Source organism: Asterias amurensis, chromosome 20, assembly GCF_032118995.1.
Source record: "Asterias amurensis chromosome 20, ASM3211899v1".
In the NCBI taxonomy this organism is placed as follows: Eukaryota; Metazoa; Echinodermata; class Asteroidea; order Forcipulatida; family Asteriidae; genus Asterias; species Asterias amurensis.
The window spans coordinates 5,644,983-5,660,441 of NC_092667.1; the positions used below are offsets into that span (position 1 = coordinate 5,644,983).

Sequence of the window (15,459 nt, forward strand, 5' to 3'; positions counted from 1 at the left end):
CTGTCTCCCAATAATTATGAGAAATTAACTCAGGCTGATGAGGATGGTTCAAAAGAGGGCGCTCTCAGAAGAAGTTTGTAAATATTTCGACACAATGGGGGATTGAGGTACGTGCAGAATCTCCTGTCACATAAAAATACACAATCCTTGATCACAGCATTTTAAAAGGAAAGAGTAATAACCTTTTAAAAACTTAGCTAACAGGGGGATAAACAAATCAAAAGAGGGCGCTAGCACAACAAGTTTGTGAATAGTTTGCCGTACGGGGGAGGGGCCCGGGGGAGGAACATCTCCTGTCATGATATGACATAGACATTCCAATCCTTGATTACAGCATTTCAAAAGGAAAGAGTAAAATAGCCTAATGAGTCATTTATCTTAAGGGTGACCCGTCACAGAACCGGTTTAATCAAAACATGAAAGATCATTTTACACAACATTGAAGAAACGGAAGTGCTTAAGAATACGTCTTTCATCTTATGTCCGGTTTCAAACAGAAAAAGGAAACTCCATTTGGGTCGGGTAGTAGTCTTTACAACCACAAGACGTACAAAGTGATGAACAGATAGTTGGAATGTATGAGCTCTAGTTTAGTTTCAGGGTTTTGTTCTTTAAAAATTTAAATAAATTACAAAACAGGTAAAGTCAGGAAAATTGTCCGTATCCTGTCGACCATTTTTTCATTCATTATGAAAATTGTATAATCTTAAACTATGGTATTTTTTACTCCTCAATGAAAAAATGTCAATGAGTCAAATGAGGTTTATGATCAGACTCAGGTGCTATGCCTATATGCCTAGGCCCCCACCCCCCCCCCCCCCCCCCCCCATCTAATATTTAAATAACTATGACATGAGTGGGAACGTGGTAACATGGTGACAGGATACGGGAAGTTCTCCTCAAATAACAATCTGAAGTGCTCTGCTCTTCTTAAATAAAGTTTGTTAACAAATAAACATGATTTTGACTTACCACGGATCACTTCTCTTGTCTTTTTTTTAGCGTAGAAAGGACTGGTTCGTTGTGTGTGAGATGCAACCGTTTGTACAACACCAAGCCGAAACTCGCATTATCCACAGACTAAAACTTCCAACCAATAGGGAAATCGTGCATTCCATTGCATAGCACCAAGACGTCTAACATGCTCTCACGTGTGCTTTCACGGACGGATGGGTTGAAGCATGGCGGCAAACATTGACACATTGCTCCGTTTATTGTTCATGCTACATTTTCCTCCACTTTATCCTCACAGAGATTTAGCTTTGTTTTTGTCATCGTTTCCAACACGACAATCAACAACATATCGGGATCCCAACATCGTTGCTAATGCTTAATTCCTGCCAAGTTAAGTATACTCTCCACAGAGTTTTCTTTCTCCAGTTTCATGACCATCACTGCATGCAGATCACTCGCAAACCCGATGTATGAATCTGGCCGATAACAATCCGACGACAACGCCGACAACAAGTCAAGAGAGAGCCGACAAGTTTCAAGTACCTCAACAACAGCAAAACAAAAAAAAACCATAGACTATTACAACTAAGTGTACTTTGTAGTATATACAGATATGTAATGGCAAAACTTCACGAAAAGTCTGAATGTTTAACTAGAAAAATAACTGAACTTTCTTTACACGGACGGAGCTGTCGGACGTTATCTTGGCTGCGCTTCCTTAAAAACCGTGTTTCGACCAGTCCATTATTATAAAGGGTAAGATGGATTGGCGCTTACAAACCAATAGCGGGCGGGCGTCATGCAAAGACCTTCATTTTGTGCACGCAGTGTAGGGAAGGTTGACATGACGTCCGCCCTCTGTTTTTGTAAGTGCTAAATCTACCCGTATCATAATGGACTGGTCGAAACCCGGTTTTTCACTTAAAAGCGAAGATGGCGTGTGACCGCTCGCCGTGTGTGTAAGTTCGGTTTTTTTTCTGGTTAAAATTTCAGACTTTTCGTAAGGTTTTATATAAGACTAAGAAGCTTTTGTTTTGAGGTATTTGAAACAATTGTTGTCGGCGTGTTGTCGTAATTCTGGACTTGTTGTCGGCGTTGTCGGCTTAATTGTCGGCTTAGTTTTAGTTTTGTTAGTTAGACTTGGAGTTGGACCCATATTAAAAAGATACCAGTCACAATGCACATGGACTCTGGAGCAATAAACTAAAGTTTAACTTTCCGTATGGCGCCACCACTTTTTCACTCATTTTTACAAAAAGGGATATCTCATTGAAGTAAATTAGATACTATATTATTTCATATCGAATGAAAAAGTGGTGGCGCCATACGTAAACTTTTCCGGTAGGCCTAAATATTTTTTCAAGCGAATGCAAGTTCCCTCTAGTCTCTAGTTGACGGACTGTACGCATGACAAGACCCAGCAGGGGCGCTGTATTCCTCAGTTCAAAATTTTGACATTTAACGTCAAAATTTATCGGTCAAAATTTTGAAAAATGAATCTGACGCCCCAGTCACTGGGTCTGGACTAAACAATACTCTTAATTCTTTAGTTCCTTGTCTCTTCTATCCAGTGTCTTGGCCTGCATGCTGCTGAAGGAAAAGGGTGAGAGCAGTCGAACTGCGGAGGTTTGCATAAACAAAGCTGTTATCATCCGCTATGAAAGGGTGAGTAGCAACCAAGAGTTTCTTACCATGGATTGTGCATCAGGAGAGCTCAATGCTTGGATACTGATGAGGTAGCCTTGGTACAAGACGTTGGAAAAACTTTCCGTATAGCGCCCCCACTTTTTCACAAATTTGTACAAAAAGGGATATCACATTGAATTTGAGGTAAATTAGATGATATATTATTTCATATCAAATGAAAAAGTGGTGGCGCCATACGGAAACTTTTCCAGACGTTGAATTCACTATCACTCAACTATCGCAATCCTCTTCACCACTACTCCTAAAGGTTTTACCAACTCAATAAGAACGTCTTGCACCAAGACTAATACTGAGGCAGATGTGAGCACCATCTTATTGATGATGGCTGGAAACTGGAAACTACATGTACCTCTAGAAACTTAGAAGTAGCTGGAAACCAAAACCTTTCTTGTTTTGAGAGGGTGCGGAGTGGTGGGAATGTAGTCAATGAATGACACGTTTGACTAGGCTGTGGGGAGCTGTACAAGTCGGTGGATGCGGAGTGTGGACAAGGTGCATGACCCAGTATACAAAGTTATAGAAGAAAATCTGGTGATCTTGAACCTGATTCTAATAAGGAGGAAAGAGATGACATAAGCTGAAACTCTAGATTGATTTGTTGTCTCAGAGCCCTAATTCATAGACCTTTTAAAAAGCGCTAACTGTTGAATGAGGTACATGCTGGTCTAGTTAGCAACCAAACTAGCAATCAAACGATCAGCTGCTTAAGCACGATACGTAGTTAACCACAACAAAATAATGTTAACCATAGGTTTATACCAGCCAAAATGCCATGTCACATGTGCAATTTCTGTCTGGGATCCTCCTAATTTTTTGCTGAGCAAAAATATAAGCAGATCTTGTGCTTTTAAAGCAGCCCTGTGAAATTGGGACCTTGCCATGAATTGCACTGATTAGTGTTAAAGCTAATACCCAACATCTAAAATATTTAGCACTTTTAGGGATGAATAAAATAAAAAACTTTCATCTTTTTCATATAATCTACTATACCTTGGAAATCTTTAGAACGAATGGTCGTTTTCGATAACAACTTTTGTAATAAGGCAATTACCTCCTAACCATTCTTCTAACCACACTCCACCTTAAATAGGGTTCGGCAATAGAGTGGTGAATCTATCACATAACCTTTTAGCAATGAAAATCAGTCCATTGACCTTTGGAAATCGAGGTGAAGATTGAGTGAATAATGAGCTCTCATTACCCAGTGGTGAAGAGCCACAAACTCATGTTATATTTTGTCAGACATGCAGAACAGTAAACTGTGTGTCTGTGATTCAGTCACTTGACTGGGGTGATTTAGTCTTCGCCCAAGATGTCAGTGATTGACACTCTACAGCGATTTACAACTAAGCGTAGTACACTATCCACTCTCGAACACTCTCGATGTCTTGGGCCACGCAAGACTAGAGGTGATTCAGTGCGGTGCCCCCTGTAGCAAAACAAATAGCAGACTGGTAGACTTGAAAACAAGTCCCTTGGTTATAGTTTTACACACCTGGGAAGTGTGCGAGATTTGACACACATGCTTTACGTCATGGTCGCTTAAGTATTGACAATGATTATTCTAGCCAAAGCAGGAAAATAGGAATGTTCATTTGACCCTTTTGTGGGTGGTTTCTTTTGGCAAAGAAAGGGGAATATTTTAAGTTAAATATTAATGAAAAAAAAACACAAATCAAAATAACAATCCATCTCCGTTTTTTGCCGTAGTTTTTACTGTAGATTTAGACTCAAGTACATTTGGGCCTACTCTGCAATACCCTTGATAGTTGATTGGGCAACTACCTTTTTTTAGAACCTTTGCGAAGGCTCATCCAATGGTTCAGGGTTCCTGCTTGTTCCAGTTAAGACTTTAACTTCCGGACTCCCATTTCTGAAAGTATTTTGAGCCCATCAAGGTAGAGGTTGACATGGGGGTCTCATTGAATGTGATGTCACAAGCTTAAGCAGCGCCCTCAACGAGGTTAAGTAGTGACACACCCAAATGTAACCCTTTGCACAACACTGGTTAGCATCCGGCATCGTGACGCCACATTAACCTATCCTATGCCGTCACAAGCCAAAACAGCGCCTTCTAGAGGCTATGCGATACCACATCCCACTTCATTATTTTGCACTACTCTTTGCAGACCCAATGTCTAGCAGTGACATCATGTGATAACCTCTCCATGATTATGATGTCACACCAAGTTCAAATATTACCCACTGGGGTTTTACAAGAGGACACGCCCTAGTTGACCTAGTCCATACACTGCGTACACCCTTGCCCGAAGGGACACCTCACTGTACTTTTCATTTGGTTGACATCAGGTTTGCTGACTGCGCGATGCAAATGGTGTTCAGAACTTCACAATGGCATTCTGGCATCTGAGTGGAAGCACATTTTGATGAATCCGCCCTTGTTGGGTAGGAGACATAAGGATACAATGTATGTCTATAAATCATGGGTTAAACTTTTGCAATGGAAACAAAAAGTATAATGATTGAGTGACTTAAAGAACTTGTAAGACAGCTGGACAGTATTTAAAGGGAATGATACTACGTTTGGTTATTGGAACCTAGTGCTTGTTTCATTCCTATAGATTTAGAAGACTTTACCATAAAACTAACCAAACAAAATTCAAAAATTTGTAATGTTTTTGTAATGTCCAAAAATATGGACCGGTTATGTCCATGCAGGAAGAATACTTTGCAATTGAAAAACACAATCTGAGAAACATTAATTTGATGCATTTTATGTTGGAATACACCAAGTGAGAATACTGGTCTTTGACATTTACCAAAGGTGTCCAGTGCCTTTAAGCTCTGGGTAGCCCTGCCCTGTAAAACAAAATCACGAATACAAAAACTAATCTAGCATTAACAGCTGCATTATGTAAACCGATTTCAAAACCTTGACCCTTTAGGTACACGTACCCTAACACAATCTATCTCAATGTATTGCTTTTTGGATATCCAATTCCTAGATTCAACATGAGTCACCAAGCTGATGAGGAGTATACAAGGCTAGTCTATGTTGTCCCAGGCCCTTCTACAAGGGAGAAGCCGACCCGGTGATGTCATCTCCATTTCCCCCCTTTTCCTGAGCTGGCTCCGTGAGCGAATCAACCACCGGGGCCAGTCACACTGGGACCATAGAGCTGGGACGTACTCGCTGCTCGCCCACCGTACAAGCTAAAGATCATGCGGTTTGAACTTTACCCGGCCCCTACGCTGTGTGTGGTCTCCCTACCTTCTTGCAATGTAGGACTTCTTGTTGAGCTCGGGCAAGGATTATAAGATACTTTGACTTGAGAATAATCATGGTGACAACGCTCTCGGTTTTGTCGATGGAAACGCTGTGGTATTTTGTTCTACTGTGTGTGTTACTTTCGCTGCAAGGGAGGAGTTGTCGAGCAAGTCAAGGTAAGACTCTACAACTACATTACGATTGCATTGTCAAACTGATCGACAAAAAATGTTTTTCTTTCAGGCAAAATCATTACCCTTTTTGATGGTGGAGACTATAGGAGTGCACCATTTGGTTTTGGTGTCTAGAGACAGATTTACCCAAATCTAAAAGTGCCGCAGTACTGTGTCCACCATACCTCAAAATGGATGATTGCAGGGGTCTATATTTTTAGTGTTGATAAGAAAATTTGACCGGCATTATTGAAGAAGTTTATCGACATCGAAACACAGTTTAAGAACATCAAAACTTTGTCGAGTTTGCAAGTTATATTAAACTAGATTGGGCCATGCATGATCGAACTATTTCAATGATATAGCTATGCAAGCTTAGAGTATACAATTGAAGATTTTCATAACATATTGATCGACACTAACAAGTAAAATGAATTTAGTTGGCACGTAGAGGAAATCGTAGAATGATGATCGACTGTTGACTTTTATCTATGTCGACGGTTAACTTTTACGATAGCACTCCCCAAAATAATCTGTCACTGAATGTGTAATCAAAAAAGTTGATTGACACTGACATTTCTTTTTATGACTGACAACTAATATTTCAACGATTCCTTTTTTGGTCACTTAGTTAACAGTGTTTTTAAAATGAACAATGCATCGACAACATAATAACAAAGTGCAACTTCAGTTGCAAATGTTTATTGATGACAAAGTTTGTTTTGCTTAGTAGGCCTACTGTATAAAACAATAACAGACAACCATTCATTAATCAATAAAACTGAAGCCATACCCCAAGTCGATCAATCGAAACATCATTGTCTGTTTTCAAGCTCCTCAACCAACGAGCTATGAACATGACGAAAACAAGTTGATTGACACTGACATTTCTTTTTTATGACTGACAACTAATATTTCAACGATTCCTTTTTTGGTCACTTAGTTAACAGTGTTTTTAAAATGAACAATGCATCGACAACATAATAACAAAGTGCAACTTCAGTTGCAAATGTTTATTGATGACAAAGTTTGTTTTGCTTAGTAGGCCTACTGTATAAAACAATAACAGACAACCATTCATTAATCAATAAAACTGAAGCCATACCCCAAGTCGATCAATCGAAACATCATTGTCTGTTTTCAAGCTCCTCAACCAACGAGCTATGAACATGACGAAAACAAAAATACTGTCAACATCATCCCCTCTGGGTAAAAACCAAAATTAATATTCTTTATCCCCGATGCAAATTTAACATCTATTATATCGTTGCGGTACCCGCTGCCAAAACATAGGATTCGAACTGCCTCTAGCTGCCGGGCAACCTCGGTAGTCTAGTTGGTAAGACACTGCTCTAGAATTGCAAGGGTCGTGGGTTCGAATCCCACCCGAGTAACATGCCTGTGATATTTTTTCACAGGACTCGGGAAAGTACTGAGTATACAGTGCTAACACACATCGGTGTATGGGTAAAAACCAAAATTAATATTCTTTATCCCCGATGCAAATTTAACATCTATTATATCGTTGCGGTACCCGCTGCCAAAACATAGGATTCGAACTGCCTCTAGCTGCCGGGCAACCTCGGTAGTCTAGTTGGTAAGACACTGCTCTAGAATTGCAAGGGTCGTGGGTTAGAATCCCACCCGAGTAACATGCCTGTGATATTTTTTCACAGGACTCGGGAAAGTACTGAGTATACAGTGCTAACACACATCGGTGTATGGGTAAAAACCAAAATTAATATTCTTTATCCCCGATGCAAATTTAACATCTATTATATCGTTGCGGTACCCGCTGCCAAAACATAGGATTCGAACTGCCTCTAGCTGCCGGGCAACCTCGGTAGTCTAGTTGGTAAGACACTGCTCTAGAATTGCAAGGGTCGTGGGTTCGAATCCCACCCGAGTAACATGCCTGTGATATTTTTTCACAGGACTCGGGAAAGTACTGAGTATACAGTGCTAACACACATCGGTGTATGGGTAAAAACCAAAATTAATATTCTTTATCCCCGATGCAAATTTAACATCTATTATATCGTTGCGGTACCCGCTGCCAAAACATAGGATTCGAACTGCCTCTAGCTGCCGGGCAACCTCGGTAGTCTAGTTGGTAAGACACTGCTCTAGAATTGCAAGGGTCGTGGGTTCGAATCCCACCCGAGTAACATGCCTGTGATATTTTTTCACAGGACTCGGGAAAGTACTGAGTATACAGTGCTAACACACATCGGTGTATGGGTAAAAACCAAAATTAATATTAATATCATCCCCTCTTTCGTATCTTGTTCTCTGCCCCACCCATCCATTGGAAAAGCATAAAATTTAAACCTGTGCTAATAGTTTCAAAGTTCTGTAGTTATAATGTTTGACTTGAGATAAGCCTTGTCCAACATCCTTTAGATTAATGTACCAACCCCTAAATATAGACCAGTCTTCAGGAAAGCACATTACTTTTGTGGATGCTACACTTCCCTCTTGTGTAAAGCCCCATGTGTTCCGCTTTAATGAGGTTTGCTGTACACATTGATGGATGGTGTTCTTATTGCGGAAACATTGACAGACATCGTGAATGTCACTATTCACGCTTGTTTTACATTAGGGAAAGGGGAACTTTAACTTCAGCACACGGGATGTGCTAATTTCTTGAATTATGCCTACCAACTTTCATCAGTTGCAGTTTTCTTAGGAGCTTTATGGAAATACTTTTTCAGAAGTGTCCCTACGGAAATACGTCTTGAAAGTTTTCTAGTGTGATGCTTTTAAAATCAGCTTTTCACTGGATTTTAAACAGCGTTCCTACAATAAGTTTATAAACCAGGTTTTAAATCCTATCACTAACATTATTAAACTATCTCTTCAAACCCCGTTCTACATAATTTCCTGACGGAAAATCCAAGTTTGTAACTGAACAAATTAGTTCAATGCCTAACCTAGTGAGAAAATACCCGTTGAAACCATTTGGCCGTTTCTAACACCGACTCTGCATGTCATGGCTTTGTGCACGGCTCATTGAATAAAAAGTGGTCTCGTGGACGCGTCCAACACCATTATGTTGGACCTGAATTCATTTTCTTATTCGCCTCAAGATTTGGAAAATTTCCAAGCACTTGTGAATGAAGTTTTTCACAACTGCTAACAAGAAGCTAGGGGAAATGCCTTCACTTGGCAGATTGTGTTTTTGTCGACGTCTTCAACTGATGTTAAAATCACTTTTTAGTTTTGTTTTCTTGAATATGTCACCCAAGAATGCCTGGAACTACACATGTACTTGTGAAATAAACTCAAAATACAACTTATTGTCAGGGATCTTGGGTTCAAATCCCATTGAGTTACATTTGATTTTTCTCTCATCCCATGTTGGGTTAAGTATTTTATACTTCTAGAGTGATTAGGCACCATACCAAATCAAACATTGTTTTGTGTTACCTCATTGGTATCATTTGGCTTGATTTACGATAAATACTTTGTGACGAGCAAAAGTTATGCCCAACTGAAATCTTGTGTATCGCAAAACAAAGTTGTTAAAACCGCTGAAATAATCCTAATCTTTCTTGATACCCTGGACATGCTGGATGAGTTTTCCTTCTTGTTTTGATGTGAGTCAAATTAGGTGTTGATTAGAAACAGTGATTCACTCCAAACTGAATTACAATGTTGGCATTGAAAGATAAATCAGCCACCTGCTAAGGTCTTTGGAGATAACAACTAAGTGGTGGCCCTTCAGAAACATTTTGTTTACCTGAAATTTAAGCCATAAATCTTCGAGTTTTAAAAATTAAATTAGGTTAAGAAACAAAAATGTCCCCTTGTGGGAGTTTGCCGAGTTCCCTCGATGGGAAGATCATATAAACAAACAAAACAAACAAACAAACAAACAAACAAACAAACAAACAAACAACCAAACAAACAAACAAACAAACAAACAAACAAGCAAAGTCTGTGTAACAAGAGTTAAACAGGATTGGTGACTGTAGCCCCTACCATAAAGCCCCCCTCTAAACCTGGGGGAATAAAAACTGAGTTGTGTACCTTCAGAAACATTTTGTTTAGTTCGTAAATCTCTGAGGTGTAAAAATGAAACCAAGGATGAGAAACCAAAAAGTCCCATTGTAAGAGTTTGACAAGTTCCCTTGATGGGAAGATCATATAAACAAACAAACAGACAAACAAACAAACTCCACTGTGGCGAGTCCGTGTAACAAGAGTTAAACAGGATTGGTGACTGTAGCCTACCGTAGCCCCTCTTTAAACCTGGGGGAATAAAAACTGAGTGGTGTACCTTCAGAAACATTTTGTTTAGTTCGTAAATCTCTGAGGTGTAAAAATTAAATAAGTCAAACTCTACTGTGGCTAGTCGTGTATAACAAACAAGAGTTGAACAGGATGGGTGACTGTAGCCAACCGTAAGCCCCTCTCTAAACCTGGGGGAATTTCCTTACCTGGACATGGTGCCTGTTCGTGGAATAAGTTCATTGCAGCGTGTGTAGTTTTATTCACCAGCAATCCTTGGTGACATGCGGTTTAAAAGTGTTTAAAGATCTTCCGGGTCATAGCCAAAGTGGCTTACGTATATTGTTTCGTATTTGATTGGCAGTTTGTTAAACCAGCTTAGTTCGCTCAAAAACTTGGTGTGAAAATGTGAAGAAAGGACATTGAAGTTCAGGTACACATTAATCAAGTATTGTAATCAGAAGAATACATAAAGAGCAATAGGAAAGTATTGCACAAACATGACATGTATATGAAATGTTGATCTGCTAATACTTTCTTCAATCTTTTTAAAATTCATTTCTTGTAAGTGGTTGTGGATATTAGAATCAGGCCTGTGTGTGTGACTGTGTTTTTATAAGTCAAATTTGGTTGGTTGGTCCTGTGTGTTTTTTCTAAAGAGGGACTGTTGCAGTCTTACTTACAATGTATGAATAGACTGGGCCTCTGTCTTTATCCGCAAGGATAAAGTAGCTGGGTTTGTTTTGATTGGTCTGACTCACCTTGGTTGGCCAATCAAAACACTGATATGGAAAGCTTACTTTTGGTTGTCCGCACGTGTGTGTCCACGTGTGTGGTAGTATACTACAGTACATGCATGGTGGATCGGTACATTTGCTTGGTACTTTTTTTGTATGTTGGTGTAGAATTTGTGTGTACATGTACAAAATGTATCTCTACATGGTCAAAGATCAAACCACACGCCGGTTTTTGGTCGGTCTCTGGCGTTATTCACGAGCCTCGAAGAATGACGTCAGACGTTCAGGCTAACTTATGAGTGGCTTTGGCTAGTCTCATCAGGTTACAACAAATGATACTTCACTTAGATGTATACATGTAGTACTCCAAAACCTCCCAATGCAAGGTGGTTTTTAGGCTTGATTCTTTCATTTGTAGGCTTAGTTTTTCTTCCTGTACATTTTCAAAACGTGCCGTCACATGCCGCTGATTCACTGTCTTAAAACAACCCCTGAAGGAAGAACATGAGTTCCTGCTTAACAATGCCCGTCAAATTGCGTCAAATCGCGACACTCAAAGTGTTCACCACTAAACCAGTTCTGATGTATGATTTGATCCCATGAGATGATATCACTCCTTGATAGATCACGATTATGTATCTTTTTATGTACTGTTCCCACTTAATCCTAATAAATCCCATATAATTCACTAACAAATCCCATATCATACCCGAATCAGGATATGGATTGTGGTCGCTAAATCTTCTCGATACCCAGAGATTCTTGTTGTTGCTGTCGAAGTGGATTACACACCACCAAGATGCCCGGAAGTGTTATTGCCAGCCCTTCATGAATAATAATCCTGTGACCTACATGTATAGTCTTGTTTTTGTCTGATCTTAAAGAAGTCTGCCAAGGAGTTCTGTCTCTCACACTTAAACACAAGAAACTGTAGGCTTATAGTACACCCTTTGTATGCTATTCTTAGATGAGCTCCAACTGAGCGACAAAGTATCCTGGCTTTAAAGGCACTGTACACGATTGGTTATTGTCATAGACCAGTGTTCTCACTTGGTGTATCCCATCATATAAAAAAAAAGCATATGATATAACAAGCATGTGAACATTTGGGCTCAATTGGTCATTGAAGTTGCTAGAAAATGATGAAAGAAAAAACACCCTTGTTGGACCAATTTGTGTGCTTTCAGATGGGAATAAAAGACTTCTAGCTAGAAGTCTTATAATATTTGAGTGAGAAATTACCTCTTTCTCAAAAACTATGTTACTTTAGGGGGAGTCGTTTCCCACATTTGTTTTATCCCCCAACAGCTCTCAAATGCTTGTTACCAAGTCAGTTTTTAAGTTAAAATTTGTTTTGAGTAATTACCAAACGTGTACCTTCCCTTTAGTATGCAATGATGAAATGCTGTGTACAGATCCAATCGCAAAGACTTCTTAAACCATGACACATGTACTTGTAGTAGATTGGCTGAAGTCAACTTAACATAGAAACAAAAGACAGTTGTTCTCTTCGTTGTAGCAACCTGTTGTTGCCCAGACACAGTTAGTTAACATTTATTTGTGTGTCAACTTACCAAAGGCTATGAACAATGAGCGTGTTGCTCATTACAAAACACTACAAAACACTCGCTTGGTCATTAACTGTACCAGACAAAAACAATACAAAACTGTACGGTCAGTAGGAGGCATCAAATAAGGGAATCAATGTGTGGTGAAAACCGATTCAACACACTTTGATTCCCATTCATAAATACCTTTTCGGTCAAAAAGTAAAATAAATGCATAAATTATAGTTGTCAATGATTTCTTTCAACACAACACCCCTCCAGCTATGAAATGGTAAGGCCTTTGGCCCGATTGTGTAAACAACTCCTTATAAGGGAATGCTGTGCGAGTCGCGCGTATCGCGTGATGTGGCACAACTGTTTCAGCCGTTGCTCTCGACCAATAGGAATGAAGAAACTCTTATAAGAACAGGTGCAAGCTCGCGTGTCACGCCCATGTTTTTAATACTTTTTACTGGTCATAAACAAAGGTTTATATGTGACGCACTTTCCACCAATAGGAATAGCGAAACTGTCTTAGGTATTTATGAATGACATGTAATACATGATGGCCGTGACAATGTGTTGTTCTTGTCATTATGGACAATGCACTGTCAATTGTACTAGTTCACCTGTTACAAAATGTACGACTCAGAAGGCTTAAGGTTGCGGTTATGAACGTCTTGCTCATTACAAAACACTACAATACACTTGTTCAGTCATTAACTGTGCCAGACAAAACAATACAAAACTGCATGGTCACTAAGTGGCATTAATGCCTTTTAATGCGTGATGACCGTGACAATGTGTTGTGATTAGAATGTAGGGCCTACTGTGTGGGTGATGCATGACAATGCACTGCTTTGTCATTGTGTTATAGATCACCTGTTGCAAGATGTACCACTGAAGGTTTAAGGTTTAGGTTATGTTTTCACTGTTGCAAAAGGTTGTTTCAAGTTCAAGGCTGCCCCTTCCCCGACAGTAACACACACTCACAGGTGTTTAGCCTCCTAATCGTAAACCCCATTTTGCTCAACTCCCTTAACTAAACTCTTAGACCTGACAAACATGGACCCTTGTCCCATCCCTTCTCTCTCTAATCGACTGAGGTAAGAATCATGTTGAGATTTGCCCACTCTTGTCTATCCCTCATGAATGTGGGGAGATTAGTCAGAAGCACCCTGATGTCCCTGGCAACTGTGTAGCTGAGCTTTTGCTTCTCCCTCTTCCATATTTTTAGATAATGTTTTAGAATATTAAATTTGTTTTTGGCCTTACTCAGCCTTAAGTTGGAACTAATTATTGGCGTCTGTAGTCTTAATTCCCTGCCCATGGCCATATTAGCGGAAAATTGCCTTGGCTGACCACTAGTGGCCCCATATGCCTAGTGTCTTGGGCGATACATGTATGGTTGTTTAAAACACGAGTGAGATGTGAGTCGGGATACTGTTTTTGTATTTGACAAATGGACCCCTCGAACACCTGCAGTGAGCTAGTGAGCCCCATATTAAAACAGGGCCATGAAGATTATTGAAAATGAGCAAGTTGTAATCGTGCCAAGTCCAGTAAGGGATGAGTCCATTTAGGGATGAGCCCATTATTAGAGGCCGTAATCTTTTCAATCGGTTCGTTACAAATTCGGCAGTGCGACCGTAACATACCCACACCACACATGGTACATGTACATTGTTCCATTGTGCGGATGACCCGGAATATAGTTCGCTTGCATTGGCCGACATCTTTGATGAAACTGCCACGCGTGAAAGATTATTATTGGCTGAGAGTTGTGCGCAGTGCGTACATGTACATGCGTGCACTTTTACAATGTTTTTCATCAAAGATGGTGGTCAATGACGTCCTACATGTATGCAACGTCACTCCCATAAGCTCCCAGCTCCATGTTCCATTCACTCTGTGGACTACTGTGGACATGGAAATGCCTTTTTTGTCTGTGTACTTGCCAAAACAAGTATCCGTAAAACAACTTTGTGAATGTGTTTTAAGGCCAAATAGTGTTTCAAGTCCCTATACAAATGTGTGGACCTCTTTCGTTCTCAGATCCAAACTTGGTTGTCGACCCCGTATATCCAGGACAGGTAGACATTTTGAATTATGAAATTGTGGGCTGAAAAAACAACAAGACTGCATGGTTTACATGTCACAAGAAATGTGAGTCAACCACATCTCGTCAAACCAGTGTGTTAATCAGTTTGACCTCAATTCGAAACGTGATACCCATCCGGCCCCCGGGGACCCCAGATCTGGGTCGCTCCTGACACTCTGTTCATGAAGATGGGATTCGAACCCAGATCGACCTAATTGGAATGTATAGAGACTACTGCCCTGACGGGATCCTCACATAGGATCCAACCTTGCAGCGACCCTTATCTCAGACCACAATAATGAGGTTTCATCGTTGACAGGCAGCCGAGTTCCCCTCTCCCAGCCTGGAAGTCAACCCTAAAACCCACAGGGACTGTGGAATGATAACATGGGTCGTGATGATACCACGTCGGGTGGCAATGATTCATTGTGGAGTTGGTTGCAATTTATTCCCTCTGCTACATGTAGCTGGCATTCAATAATGTGCTTTAAACTTTTGAAGGAGAACAAAGTTATAGTTTGTTTAGCCACAAAAACGGCATTAACTCTGATAAATGCCCCTCATTTGGACTTTTTACAGCTAGTTCCCAGGCCTGATATTTCACAGAGGCAACGAAGGCGCAGGCCTGATACTTCACGGAGGCAACGAAGGCGATTGCCTCCGTGTCCCCTGGTTGTTGCCTTGGTGCCCTTGAAATGCTCAAGTACAAATTTGCAATTTCATCATAGGGTGCCCTTTACCAAGAAGAAAATGCCTTGGTGCCCTTGCCCTTTCAAAA

General features: G+C 40.3%; 1 protein-coding gene across 2 annotated transcripts in view; it reads left to right on the forward strand.

Annotated features, from left to right (window-relative positions):
- The first annotated feature begins 1,199 nt into the window (after positions 1–1,199).
- The window catches only part of LOC139952761 (uncharacterized), a 38,419-nt gene continuing 24,159 nt past the window's right edge, over positions 1,200–15,459 (forward strand). Inside the window, exons 1-3 of one of the 2 annotated variants that reach the window (XM_071951987.1) lie at positions 1,200–1,344; positions 2,526–2,619; positions 5,628–6,066. In XM_071951987.1, coding sequence (XP_071808088.1) covers positions 5,964–6,066 — 103 coding nt within the window. In that variant the 5' untranslated portion in view covers positions 1,200–1,344; positions 2,526–2,619; positions 5,628–5,963. The other variant, XM_071951986.1, reaches the window with a different exon arrangement.